The sequence below is a fragment of the Podarcis raffonei genome, chromosome 10 (genome assembly GCF_027172205.1).
Source record: "Podarcis raffonei isolate rPodRaf1 chromosome 10, rPodRaf1.pri, whole genome shotgun sequence".
NCBI classification, from domain to species: Eukaryota; Metazoa; Chordata; class Lepidosauria; order Squamata; family Lacertidae; genus Podarcis; species Podarcis raffonei.
In genome coordinates this window covers 72920930-72935358 of record NC_070611.1, presented here as the reverse complement: position 1 = coordinate 72935358, position 14429 = coordinate 72920930, and the positions used below count along the sequence as shown (strand labels likewise).

Sequence of the window (14429 nt, the reverse complement as noted above, 5' to 3'; positions counted from 1 at the left end):
AACATCAGGGTCTTTTCCAGGGAGTCTTCTCTTCTCATGAGGTGGCCAAAGTCTTGGAGCCTCAGCTTCAGGATCTGTCCTTCCAGTGAGCACTCAGGGCTGATTTCCTTCAGAATGGAGAGGTTTGATCTTCTTGCAGTCCACGGGACTCTCAAGAGTCTCCTCCAGCACCAGAATTCGAAAGCATCAATTCTTCGGCGATCAGCCTTCTTTATGGTCCAGCTCTCACTTCCATACATCACTACTGGGAAAACCATGGCTTTAACTATACGGACCTAGATCAAGTTGGTGGCCATCCTGTGGGAGGGAGTTCCATGGGTTAACTCTGTGCTGCGTAAAGAAGGAATGTACACAATAGTCACCATGTGGTTGTCTCAAAAGTTTGCGTAATGGCATTATGATACTGCTGCATGATCGAAAACCTAGGAGACTAATAATAATAATAATAATAATAATAATAATAATAATAATAAATTTATACCCCAACCATACATTTATTTATATTTTTATTGTATTAAAAATACAATAATTCATCAAACATTAAAAACTTCCCTAAACAGGGCTGCCTTCAGATGTCTTCTAAAAGTCGGGTAGTTGTTGTTCTCTTTGACATCTGGTGGGAGAGCGTTCCACAGGGCAGGGGCCACCACCGAGAAGGCCCTCTGCCTGGTTCCCTGTAACCTCACTTGTCGCAGGAAGGGAGAATAGCTGTCAATGTTTTCCTTTTCCCCCCTCAATTTTTTTTATTGATTTTCACAAACTTATAAACATACAAACAAATAAACAAACAAACATAAATCATAATCTTATTAAAACTAATCTTATTAACATTGTTAAGTGACTTCCTTGTATCCCCCTAGTTGAATTTCAGTATATGTCATTTTAACGGTTTTCCAAATCCAAATTCTTATATAATTAACTTGATCGCTTAACCTGTTTCTTTCATATTCATTCAGCATTAAACATAATAATTCATCATATTACATATTTAAATCCTAAGCCTATCTGGCAATTGCAAGCTTTTTCCAATTAATTTAACTTCACATATTTAACTAAATAGTCATTCAGTTTCGTCCATTCTTCCTGATACTCCTCCTCCTTCTGGTCACGGACTCTTCTGGTCAGGTCGGCTAGCTCCGAAAAATCCATCATCTTCATCTGCCATTCTTCCATAGTTGGTACTTCTTGCAATTTCCACTTCTTAGCTAATAAGATTCGCGCAGCAGTTGTGGCATACAAAAATAATTTAACATCTTTCTTGGACAATTCCAAACCTGTCATTCCAAGAAGAAAGGCCTTTGGTTTCTTTATAAATGTATATTTCAGCATTTTTTGCAATTCATTATAAATCTTTTCCCAGAAGTCTTTCACCTTAGGGCAGGTCCACCGCATATGGTAAAAAGTTCCTTCTTTTTCTTTACATTTCCAACATAGGTTATCACAGTTATGATAGATCTTTGCTAGTTTAACAGGAGTCAAGTGCCATCTATACATCATCAACATTTCCCTTTTTTAAAGGGAAATTCCCTTATTCCGAACAGGATTCCTCGCAAGAAAAGGGGAAAGTTGACAGCTATGGCCGAGGGAGAAGGGCTTCGCAGCGGGAACTCAGTTCGAATCCTGCTTGCGGGTTTCCCATGATGGACATGTGGTTGGCCACTGTGATCACAGGATGCTGGAATGAATGGACCACGGGCCTCATCCAGCCGGCGTTTCTGATGCAGTGACGGATGATGCCCTGCGGGCGCGCGTTCCGCCGTTTAACCGTGCGCTCCCTTTCCGCGCTCCTATTGCTGCTGCTTCTGATCCGGAGCCGGGATCCGCCTCGGGTTTTCGCTCCCACCCCGGGAGCTGCGGGTCCTGCCCGAGCCGAGCCTCTCTCTCCCCCTTGCTCCCCCCGTGGGGCGGTGTGGGGTGGGCTCAGCCCCGCATCGCCGGCGAAGGAGGAGCAGGGACGGGTTTGCACGGCGGCGGCGCCCATCCTCAACCAGCCCCTTTCCTTCTCCTCCTCCTTGAAGACCTTTCCCCTTCTCAGGACTCGCTGTGGGGAGGGGGCTGCTTGAGACCCCCATTCCCACCCCCGGAAGGGACCCTGCCCCATCGCCGCAGCGCCCGCTGCGAACCTTCCGCGCCCGCGCGCATTTGGGCGCATCTGGCACCGCATCCCTCCTGCGCGGCTGCCTAGGGCTGAAAAGGAGCCCCTGCCCCATCGCCGCCGCCTCTGGGTGCCCCCCACCGATGAATCTGGGGCGCAGGGGCCATGCCGGGGTGCTGGCAGCTCTACGCCGTCCAGTGGGCAGCGCTGGCCGTTCAGGGCGCCTGGCACAGCCTCCCGGGGGCCGCCCAGGAAACCCCCCTCCACTACTATGGGGACAACGGTAAGTCCGAGATCCTGGCTCTCTCTGGGGGGTGGCACCTCTATTTTGGGACCCCCTGAGAATCGGGGGTCTGATTCCTGAACCTTAGAGGGTTGGGCTAGATGACCTTTGGTGTTCCCTTCCAATTCTACGGTTCTCTCATTCCGTGAGCCTCTTGGGGACAGGGCAAGGAAACTTTTCTTCCAGAGCCTTGCCGGATTAGTCTACGCGTCCCTCTCCAGGTATTTGGGGTCAGTTCATTCACATGGCTTTACGGTTTGCAAAACTGGCTTACAGTCTGTGTTTTCCTCCGGTTTCTAAATCCTGAAATAGTAGCCAGGCGCCATCCCCGTTCCACGTTTTTAAAGAAATCCATCTTTTCCTGTGGAACTCCCTGCCACTTGGACATCCCAGCAGGCGTCTCTGCTGTGCTCTTTTCGGCGCCTGCTAAAACAATATTTTTTTCTTAGCCAAGTCTACCCAGATATCTAAAATGTGGATCAGTGTGTGTTCAAATCTGCTTTTAGTTTCTTGCTTCTCTGAATTTGAGGGTTGTCTGTTTGTTTGCTTGTTAAATTTCTATACAGCACTTCGTCCGAGGATCACGGGACAGTTTACATTTTAAATAATTGCTTTTAGCTGTTTTTATTCTTTCTGGAAACTGCTGTCAGGTCCTGGGTTCAAATCTCCAAGACCTTCAGGCAAGGCTGGGTGAGTCCACTGCCCTGAAACCCTGACCAGCAGCTGCCAGCCAGTGCAAGCAGTATGCAGCTAGATGGACTAATGGAGTTACTCAGTATTAGACGGCTTTCTGTGTACCTCTTTGGAAAGATTCCTGGCTCAGTGCTAAGCTTGGCAAGCAGAATGTCCCAGGTTCAGACCCTGATGGCCTCTCCAGGCAGGACTAGCACAGGCCCCGCCTGAAACCTTGCTGAGCTGCTGAGCTGGATGAACCAGGAGTCTTCCTCGATGCAAGGCAGATCCCCATGTTCCACATTCAAAAGACACTCAATTTTTAAATGTGGCAGCATCTACACTGCAGAACTCCCTGCCTATTGATAGCAGGCAGTCACCTTCAAATCACTTTTTTTAGCACCTCCTAAAAACATTTTTATGGATGCGGGTGGTGCTGTGGGTTAAACCACAGAGCCTAGGACTTGCTGATCAGAAGGTTGGCGGTTCGAATCCCCAAAACAGGGTGAGCTCCTGTTGCTTGGTCCCAGCTCCTGCCAACCTAGCAGTTGGAAAGCACCTCAAAGTGCAAGTAGATAAATAGGTACTGCTCCGGCGGGAAGGTAAACGGCGTTTCCGTGCGCTGCTCTGGTTCGACAGAAGCGGCTTACTCCTGCTGGCCACATGACCCGGAAGCTGTACGCCGGCTCCCTCGGCCAGCAAAGCGAGATGAGCACCACAACCCCAGAGTCGGCCACGACTGGACCTAATGGTCAGGGGTCCCTTTACCTTTACTAAAAACATTTTTGTTTAGACTAGCCCCTCCAGATGTTTACAGAGTTCGTGCAAGCTCTGTTTTTGGCCTATCATCATTTTAACTTCAGGAATGCATTAAATTATTGTTGCCGTTTTTTCTGGGTGGTAATTTTATTGCTTTATCTTACTTTGTGAAACATGTTATTGTTGAAAATAAATACAATCGAGCCGTGTACACATTTTACAAAATAAACAATAAATGTTTCCACGAACTCACAGAGGGAAATTGAACGTTTTCCTTTATGGGATTCAATTTTACTGGAGCCCAAACTGGCCCATTTTGCACTTAGATCATAGATCATAGGGCTGTGGAATTAGAAGGGACCCTAAGGATCATCTAGTCCAACCCCCCGCAATGCAGCAATCTTTTGCCCCATGTGAGACTCGAACCCACACCCTGAGGGTTTAGAGTCTCTTGCTCTACTGACTGAGCTATCCCAGTAACCAGACTCTTCCTTGGCAGCTGGATGGAAAAGCAACTGTTCGCATCTCCTCTTTGCTAGAGCACATGGGGCAGAACCTTCCTCTGCCCTCTGGGTTCCCCTCCCTGGGGAAAGAGGCAGGATCCAGCCAGTTTTGCATTTAAGAGCATCCTTCTTCCCTTCCGCTGGAGCCAATGAGACTTCAGAGTGTTTCGCATTCCCTGGATCAGGCACCAAAATAGCCAATTTTGCCTGGTGTGGAAGGAGTGGAGAGCAGTTTTCCTCCCTCTCCTGAATGTCTCCTGAAAGACGCAGGACAGATAATAATAATAATAATAATAATAATAATAATAATAATAATAATAATTATTATTATTATTATTATTATTATTATTATTATTTATGTATACCCCGCCCTTCCCGGTTCAAAAACCAGGCTCAGGGCGGCTAACAACAAATTTAAAACACTTTAATTATAAAAGCAGCATAAAATACAGTATAAAAACATGATTAACAATAAAATTCAAAAATCAATTTTGGGGAAATAAGCATTAGATAATCCCCAGGCCTAGCTGGCTGAATTGGTCCTACTTGGGCCAGCGAGGAGGCCAGGGGAGAATTAGCTGTGGGGTCTCAGAGCGGATGATCTTCATAGAAGGGGAGGGGGAGGGAAGGAAGGGGAATAAAAGATCAGGCTAAATTCAGCCTGGCAGAATAGCTCTGTCTTACAGGCCCGGCAGAAGGAAGTTAAATCCTGCAGGATCCTGGTCTCGTGGGACAGAGCAGTCCACCAGGTCGGAGCCATCACTGAGAAGGCCCTGGCCCTGGGGGAGGATAATCTGACTTCCTTAGGGCCCAGGACCTCTAAACTATGATTATTCATGGACCTAAAGGTCCTCTGCGGGGCAGACCAGGAGAGGCGGTCCCGTAAATACGAGGGCCCTAAGCCACAAAGGGCTTTAAAAGTCAAAACCAACACCCTGAACCTGACCCGATACTCCACTGGGAGCCAGTGCAACTGGTAAAGCACTGGGTGAATATACTCCCATGGCAGGGACCCCGTGAGGAGCCTTGCTGCAGCATTCTGCATTGCGGGAGTTTCCGGGGCAGCCCTGCGTAGAGCGAATTACAGTAGTCAAGCCTGGAGCTGACCGTCACATGGATCACTGTGGCCAGGTCGCGGCGGGAAAGATAAGGGTAAAAGGTCAAGGTAAAGGGACCCCTGATCATTAGGTCCAGTCGTGGCCGACTCTGGGGTTGCGGCGCTCATCTCGCTTTACTGGCCAAGGGAGCCGGCGTACAGCTTCCGGGTCATGTGGCCAGCAGGACTAAGCCGCTTCTGGCGAACCAGAGCAGCGCACGGAAACACCGTTTACCTTCCCGCCGGAGCGGTACCTATTTATCTACTTGCACTTTGAGGTGCTTTCGAACTGCTAGGTTGGCAGGAGCAGGGACCGAGCAACGGGAGCTCACCCTGTTTTGGGGATTCGAACCGCTGACCTTCCGATAGGCAAGTCCTAGGCTCTGTGGTTTAACCCACAGTGCCACCTGTGTCTCCATAAAGTTAAGGGACCAACTGCTTAATGGTGTTTTTCTGGTTCCCGTGGCCTGCAAACAGCTTTACAATGCAATGGGGGGAAAGAGGTACGAAAATATTGGCAGCGGCTGGGGCAGGGTTTCATTTCTGTCTTTTCTCAGTCCACTCACCCAACTCCAGACCGAGAGTTGACCACATATTCCAAAGGCCACTTGGCGTCCGGGGCCTAGACGCTCTCTCTCCTCCCCCCACATTCCAGTCTGCCTCCCCCCAGTTCCATTGGAGCAGCCCCAGCTGTTCTTAATTAAACTGGGATCAGGAGGGGTTTTCTGGGAAAAGCGCCCAGGCACCGCTCAGTCCTGGCCGAGCTCTCGACAAAGGAGCGTCGCCTTTTGCACACGGAAGTTATGTGGGCCGGGGGACGCATCTGCCCGCAAATGATTCACAGTGACAGCCCTGGACTTTGGGGGGTTTTTTTGCAAATCCAGCAGAGGGACATACGAAGGGCATGCACAGATGTGCGCCCAATGTCACAGCTGGCTTGGGAGAGTCTCCTTCACCATCTCTCTCGCGCACAGGGCGCCACAGCGATGTGGCAAGCGTTTCTGCCGCGCGGACACAAGAACATTGGAAGAGGCCTGCAGGATCTAGTCATAGCTGTCAACTTTTCCCTTTTCTTGCGAGGAATCCTATTCGGAATAAGGGAATTTCCCCTTAAAAAAACGGAAACGTTGACAGCTATGGATCTAGTCCAGCATCCTGTTATCACAGTGGCCAAGCAGATGCGCAATCAGGATTCGAACGCAAGACCCCTCTCCTTTCCTGCAGCTTCCAAAATCTGTTGGTTTTTTTTAATAAAAAAATTTATTCATTTTTCTTTTTCATTCATTACATACATCTCAATTTCTTAACATTCACTATATATTCCCCTCTCCCTCCCCTCCAGGGCTTTCCCCAACTTCCGCTTCTGGTTTGTTTCTCTTTTCACCCACTTTGCTATCTCCTAACAGAAAAAGTTATTAATAACATAACATCAAGCCTAAAAACATAAAAATAAAAGTAAATACAGTGGTACCTCTGGATGCGAACAGGATCCATTCCAGAGCCCCGTTCACACCCGGAAGCAAACGCAACCCGTGCAAGCACGTCTGCGGGTCTTGATTCGCCGCTTCCGCACATGCGCATGACGTCATTTTGAGCGTTTGCACATGCGCGAGTGGCAAAACCGAGAATTAATGTGCTCCGTTACTTCCGGGTCGCCGTGGAGCGTAACCTGAAAATGCTCAACCTGAAGCACATTTAACCCGAGGTATGACTGTACAGTAGAGACATCACCTTGCCAACAAAGGTCCGTATAGTAAAAGCTATGGTTTTCCCAGTAGTGATGTATGGAAGTGAGAGCTGGACCATAAAGAAGGCTGATCGCCAAAGAATGGATGCTTTTGAATTATGGTGTTGGAGGAGACTCTTGAGAGTCCCATGGACTGCAAGAAGATCAAACCTCTCCATTCTGAAGGAAATCAGCCCTGAGTGCTCACTGGAAGGACAGATCCTGAAGCTGAGGCTCCAAGACTTTGGCCACCTCATGAGAAGAGAAGACTCCCTGGAAAAGACCCTGATGTTGGGAAAGATGGAGGGCACAAGGAGAAGGGGACGACAGAGGACGAGATGGTTGGATAGTGTCTTCGAAGCTACAAACATGAGTCTGACCAAACTGCGGGAGGCAGTGGAAGACAGGAGTGCCTGGCGTGCTCTGGTCCAGGGGGTCACGAAGAGGCGGACACAACTAAACGACTCAACAACAACATGACTGTACAGTATAATATTTCACTATTTTCTAAAGATTTTCTAGTACTAATAATGTGAATGTTTATTTGAATCCTGCCATCAAGTCTATTGACTTCCTTTGTTTCTGCAAATATAATATAAACTGTTCCCATTCTTTTTCAAAGTCGCTGTTGTCTTTTCCTCTTAATCTGTCATTTTTTGCCAGTTCTGGATAGTTCATCAACTTCTCTTGCCGTTGTTCTTTAGTTGGTATTCCTCCAGTCTTCTGATGTTGTGCAGTCAACGTTTTCGCTGCTTGCAGTGGCATACTTATATAATGTCCTCGTTTCTTTTGGTATGTCTTGGCCTAAAATACCTGGCAAAAAAGGCTTCTGGTTTTTTGCGGCTTCCAAAATCTGGTGGTCAGAAGCATTGCTGCCTCCGAGCAAAGTAGCCCCTTCTGATCCTGTTTCAAAGACATCCAATTTGGTGATCTTCACTGCCTCCTGAAAGAGTGAGTTCCACAGTTTAACGACGTGCTTCACAAATGATAGAATCATAGAGTTGTAGAGCTGGAAGGGACCACAAGGTTTCACCTAGTCCCACCTCCTGCAATGAAGGAATCTTTTGCCTAAACATGGGACTCAAACCCTCGACCCTGAGTCTGGTGCTCTGCCAGTTGAGTTAGAAGGACTGTCTTTTATCTACGGGACCGCCTCTCCTGGTCTGCCCTGCAGAGGACCTTAAGGTCCATGAATAACCATAGTTTAGAGGTCCCTGAGGAAGTCAGACTATCCTCCACCAGGGCCAAGGCCTTCTCAGTGATGGCTCCGACCTGGTGGAATGCTCTGTCCCAGGAGACCAGGGCCCTGCAGGATTTAACCTCCTTCCATCGGGAAGCAAAGAGGGAAGACGGGGTGCAGCAAAGGGGTTGGAGGGGAAATACCACGGGAAAAGGGATGGAAAAATAATTTTAAAATAATAATTTTTTATTTATACCCTGCCCATCTGGCTGGGTTTCCCCAGCCACTCTGGGCGGCTTCCAACCAAATATTAAATACAATACAGCGTCAGACCTTAAAAACTTCCCTAAACAGGGCTGCCTTCAGATGTCTTCTACACGTCAGGTAGTTGTTTATTTCCTTGACATCTGGTGGGAATGTGTTCCACAGGGCGGGGGCCACCACCGAGAAGGCCCTCTGCCTGGTTCCCTGTAACCTCGCTTCTCGCAATGAGGGAACTACCAGAAGGCCCTCGGAGCTGGACCTCAGTGTCCGGGCTGAATGATGGGGGTGGAGACGCTCCTTTATGGATACAGGACCTGATCATGTATTGGAATTTTATACGGCATTTGTGGAAATCTAATAAAATAGATTTGAAAAATAAAGGAATAGATAAATAGATATTAAATCTTCCTCCTCCACCTCATTTCTCTCCCTCTCTCTTTTTATTTTTGCAGTCATTGACCTGCTGGAGGCCCTCAACGTCACCCGCTCTGTCGTGGGGGTCACCAAGGCCAAGGGTCCCGATCTGGGCGTGCCGGCCTGGAAGTTCCGCCAGCGGGTGCCCCACCTGACTCTCCCCTGGGACTATTCCGTCTACCTGCTGTCCACGGTTCAAGCAGCCCTCGGCTTCCACTTTGTGGCCCGCCAGAGCCGCGCCTCGGAAGGGACCCTTGTCTCCCTGGTCTCGCCGGCTGCCACCAAGCGGGACGGGCGCCCCCTTCTGCAGCTGGTGTCCAGCGCCCGGTCCGGCCAGCTGCGCCTCGACTACCGCGCCGTCCACAACATGGAGCCGGCCTCCTTGGTCTTCCCCGGGAGCAACCCCTTTGCCCACGGTCTCTGGGTACGGCTGGCCCTCCATCTGGAGCCACAACGCATCTCACTCTTTGTCGACTGCCAGGAGCCCGTCGTCTTCGAGAAAGGCGGCGGCGAGGAGGTGCTGAGCCTCATCCTGCCCCTGGACCTGCAGGTCACCTTTGCCAGTTTGGAAGGAGACAAGGCCAGCAAGTTCCTGGTAAGTTGGCAACGTGATGTTCCCAAATGCCAGTACCTGCCAACCGGGTGAAAGCTGTTTCCTAGTTCTGCTGGATCTCTCTCTTTTCAAAAATATTTTTATTAAGTTTTCATCATCATCATCATCATCATCATCATCATCATCATCATCATTTATTATTTATACCCCGCCCATCTGGCTGGGTTTCCTCAGCCACTCTGGGCGGCTTCCAACAGAACACTAAAATGCAATAACCTATTAAACATTAAAAGCTTCCCTAAAGAGGGCTGCCTTCAGATGTCTTCTAAAAGTCTGATAGTTGTTTTTCTCTTTGACATCTGGTGGGAGGGTGTTCCACAGGGCAGGTGCCACTACCGAGAAGGCCCTGTGCCTGGTTCCCTGTAACTTGTGGGGGAACTGCCAGAAGGCCCTCAGAGCTGGACCTCAGTGTCTGGGCAGAATGATGGGGTTGGAGACGCTCCTTCAGATATATTGGATCGAGGCCATTTAGGACTTTAAAGTACCAACACTTTGAATTGTGCTCGGAAACGTACTGGGAGCCAGTGCAGGTCTTTCAAGACCAGGGTTATGTGGTCTCGGCAGTCAACCTTCTAGCTGCCACATTCCGGATTAGTTGTAGTTTCCGGGTCACCTTCAAAGGTAGCCCTACATAGAGTGCATTGCAGTAATCCAAGTGAGAGATAACCAGAGCATGCACCACTCTGGCGAGACAGTCTGCGGGCAGCAAGGGTCTCATCCTGCGTACCAGATGGAGCTGGGACACAGCCGCCCTGGACACAGAACTGACCTGCGCCTCCATGGACAGCTGTGAGTCTAAAATGACTCCCAGGCTGCACACCTGGTCCTTCAGGGGCACAGTTGCCCCATTCAAGACCAGGGAGTCCCCCATACCCACCCACCCCCTGTCCCCCCAAAACAGGTTCTATAATTCTGGTGCTTGATTTTAACAAAACCACTTCTTTCTCAATTCATACCCCCACAAGGCATTTTATTTTATTTTATTTCTTTTCATTTTGCAGGGCTACTGGCAGACAGCAGAGATTTCGCCCAGTGGCTTCCCCCACCGTCCCTGGCACTGCGAGAACCTGCCAGGTAAGAGCTGGGGGCATTGGGTGGCATCCCGGTTTGTCTGCGCAGGCGTTGGCTGAGACGCCCTTGGCCAACCTGCCACACTCCAGGCCTTTTGGACTACAACTCCCATCAGCCCAGTGCAGAACAGAGTTGTATGAAATGGTGGCTGATGGAAGCACGTCTGGACTCGTAGTCCAGAACATCTGGGAGCTGGGTATGTTTAGCCTGGAAATGAGAAGACCAAAAGGTGGTTTTTAAACTCAGATTCCTGCATTGCAGGGGGGGTTGAACTAGATGACCCGGGGCGGGTGATCCCTTCCATCTCTACAATTTTATCATTCTTCATCCGCTCGGAATGGAGTTGGTGGGAATGGGGAAGCAAAGAAATAAGACATCAAAGCAATCCGCTGACTTTGGGAACGTTCTCGCCATGTCAAGCCTTCAACATCTGTGCAAAGAGCAGGAATCAGCCGCGCCAGATGTTCCCTGTCCTGGGCGGGTACAATTCGTGGGCCTTGGAAGGGCTCCAGCTGTTGAGAGAGGAGGAGGCTGACATCTGGAACAGAGTGGGAAAGGAGTGGGGGGCGATCTGTCTGGAGGGAGGTGACAAAGGGCTTGACGTTTTTCTCTGTTCCCGAGCCAAGCGAATGGCGTGTTGGAGAGATCTCTCTCTGGGGCTTTGCAAATGATCCATTTATTTTTTGCGCTAAGTATTATAGCTGTTAAGGACACGAGAAGCGGTTGCTAGCGCAGGTCAATGGCCCATCGAGTCCAACATCCTGTTTTCTTTTTTCTTTCTCCCCCCCCAAAATTTTTTTTATTCCTTTTATAATACAAATCAACAATACAAACAAATTCTTGTCTTATCCTTATTTTTTCTGAACATTGTTAGGTGAGCTTCCCCAAGACCCTCCTATCTGATTTTCATTTTACTTCATCTTTAACAGTTTCATATATCATAATTTTTAACCATTTTTAAATCACACTTACTTTTACCATAAAAATCTTCACATTTTATCACTTACAAATAATACTATTTTAAAATACACTATCTTCTGCTTCTAACCCTACAGCTTATATCCACTTCCAAAGCTGTTCTAAGATTTAAATATTAACATATTTTTTCAAATATTCTTTAAACTTCTTCCAGTCTTTTTCCACCGTCTCTTCTCTCTGGTCTCAGAGTCTCCCGGTCAGTTCGTCAATTTGCATATAGTCCATCATCTTCATCTGCCATTCTTCGATTGCTGGTAAATCTTGTTTCTTCCAATTCTTCGCTAGTAATGTTCTCGCAGCTGTTGTGGCATACAGAAAAAAAGTAACATCCTTTTTGGGGATTTCTCCCCCCACTCTACCAGGTAAAAAGGCTTCTGGTTTCTTAATAAATATGTTTTTCAACACTTTATTCAGTTCATTATAAATCCTTTCCCAGAAGTATTTTACCTTGGGGCACGTCCACCACATGTGGTAAAAGGTTCCTTCTTTTTCCTTACATTTCCAGCATTTATTATCATGAGTATGATACATTTTTGCTAGGTTCACTGGTGTTAAATACTATCTGCACATCATTAGCATCAAATTTTCTCTTAATACATTAAAGGTAAAGGTAAAGGGACCCCTGACCATTAGGTCCAGTCGTGACCGACTCTGGGGTTGTGGCGCTCATCTCGCTTTACTGGCTGAGGGAGCCGGCGTACAGCTTCCGGGTCATGTGGCCAGCATGACTAAGCCGCTTCTGGCGAACCAGAGCAACGCACAGAAATGCCATTTACCTTCCCGCCAGAGTGGTACCTATTTATCTACTTGCACTTTGACGTGCTTTCGAACTGCTAGGTTGGCAGGAGCTGGGAGAGAGCAACGGGAGCTCACCCCGTCGCAGGGATTCGAACCGCCGACCTTCTGATTGGCAAGTGCTAGGCTCTGTGGTTTAACCCACAGTGCCACCCGCGTCTGCATTTCAGGGGGTTGGACTAGATGACCTTTGGGTGCATTCCAACTCTATAAATCAGTGATTTCCCCTCCTCTAGACACCTGCAAGGCGCCCTTCTTTCTTTCCTTCTCTGTTTGGACAAAGACTTCAGAGGTCCCCAGTGCCCTTTTCCAGGGGGCAGCTTCTCAAATGCTTGGGAAATGTAGGGAGGAGGAGGGGGGGAGTGAAACCAGCCCCCCACAGATCTCTGCAGCTTCTGGAACACAATGCTCAAACCAGAAATCCCGCAAAGCCGTCTGAATTTTAGCTCCGCAGCCACTGCCAGTCTGCAGTCAAAGGTCAAAATGTTTTGGCAGGCTCAGTCTGATGACCCTTCAGAAGCCTCTTTTCAGGTAATTGGCCAATTAATTCCCCCCTCCCACCGCTGCCCCAAAGAGGTCATAGGGCAAAGAGTACGAGGTTTCTGAGAAATGAGGTTGAGCGGCGTAAATCCTCGAGGGAGGACCGTAGAATCTGAACATCTTGGAGCACAAAAACAGGTCGTTGTTTTGCAAGCAGCGTTCGAGCTCACGCCGGAAAGTTGAGTTTCTTAAAGAGCTCTGTCGCCTCGACGCCTTGCGAAAGGATATTGTGGAGGTGGGAAAAGATAAAGAAAGGGCACAACGAATGATCAGGTGGTGTGTGGAGCGAATCTCCCGTGAACAAAAGCTGCAGCATTTGGGATGTTTTAGTTAGGCAAGAAGAACCAGATGCAGAAGTACACGATGGGGGACACCTGACTCACTAGCAGGACATGGGAAAAGGATCTGAGGGTCTTGGTGGACCACAAGCTGAACATGAGTCCACAGTGTGATGCAGCATAAAAAAAAAGTAAATGCTGTTCTAGGCTGCATCAACAGAAGTCTAGTGTCTGGATCAAGGGAAGTCATAGTCCCGCTCCATTCTGCCTTGGTCAGCAGGCCCAGACAGAGGGGGGGGGCATATGGGCCACTTGGCCCAGGCCTACGATTCCAAAGGGGACCTCGGTCAGCATATTTATCTATATTTTCCATTTTGTCTTTATATGCAGAGACGGCTCAAGCCTTGAAATAAAATTATTTGTCAGCATAACTTTTGTGAAAATTATTTATATACTTATTTATTTATAGGAACGCGGGTGGCGCTGTGGGTTAAACCAAAGAGCCTAGGACTTGCCGATCAGAAGGTCGGCGGTTCGAATCCCCGCAACAGGGTGAGCTCCCGTTGCTCAGTCCCTGCTCCTGCCAACCTAGCAGTTCAAAAGCACGTCAAAGTGCAAGTAGATAAATAGGTACCACTCTGGTGGGAAGGTAAACGGCATTTCCGTGTGCTGCTCTGGTTCGCCAGAAGCGGCTTAGTCATGCTGGCCACATGACCCGGAAGCTGTACGCCGGCTCCCTCGGCCAATAAAGCAAGATGAGCGCCGCAACCCCAGAGTGGGTCACGACTGGACCTAATGGTCAGGGGTCCCCTTTACCCCTTTACCCATTTATAAGACTTCAGTTATCCCCAGGGTGAAAAAGGAGGGGCACATTATCTACCTGGCCCGGGCCTCTGCCTGGCTCTGCAAGGCCCTGTTGGTCAGACCACACCTGGAATCCTGTGTCCAGTGCTGGGCACCACAATTTAAGAAGGATGTTGACAAGCTGGAAGGTGTGCAGAGAAGGGCGACCAAGATGATCAAGGGTCTGGAAACTAAACCTGATGAGGAAGGGTTGAAGGTGCTGGGTATGTTTAGCCTGGAAAAGAGGAGACTGAGAGGAGATATGAGAGCCATCTTCAAATATCTCATGGAAGAGGGAGCAAGCTTGTTTTTCTCCTGC

The 14429-nt window shown here is 48.7% G+C and overlaps 1 protein-coding gene across 1 annotated transcript in view; it reads left to right on the top strand.

The window, feature by feature from the left end:
* Positions 1 to 1893: 1893 nt before the first annotated feature.
* KCP (kielin cysteine rich BMP regulator) overlaps positions 1894 to 14429 on the top strand; it is a 99118-nt gene continuing 86582 nt past the window's right edge. Inside the window, exons 1-3 of the mRNA XM_053404655.1 lie at positions 1894 to 2378; positions 9031 to 9587; positions 10607 to 10679. Coding sequence (XP_053260630.1) covers positions 2261 to 2378; positions 9031 to 9587; positions 10607 to 10679 — 748 coding nt within the window. The 5' untranslated portion in view covers positions 1894 to 2260. The remainder of the gene's footprint in view (positions 2379 to 9030; positions 9588 to 10606; positions 10680 to 14429) is intronic.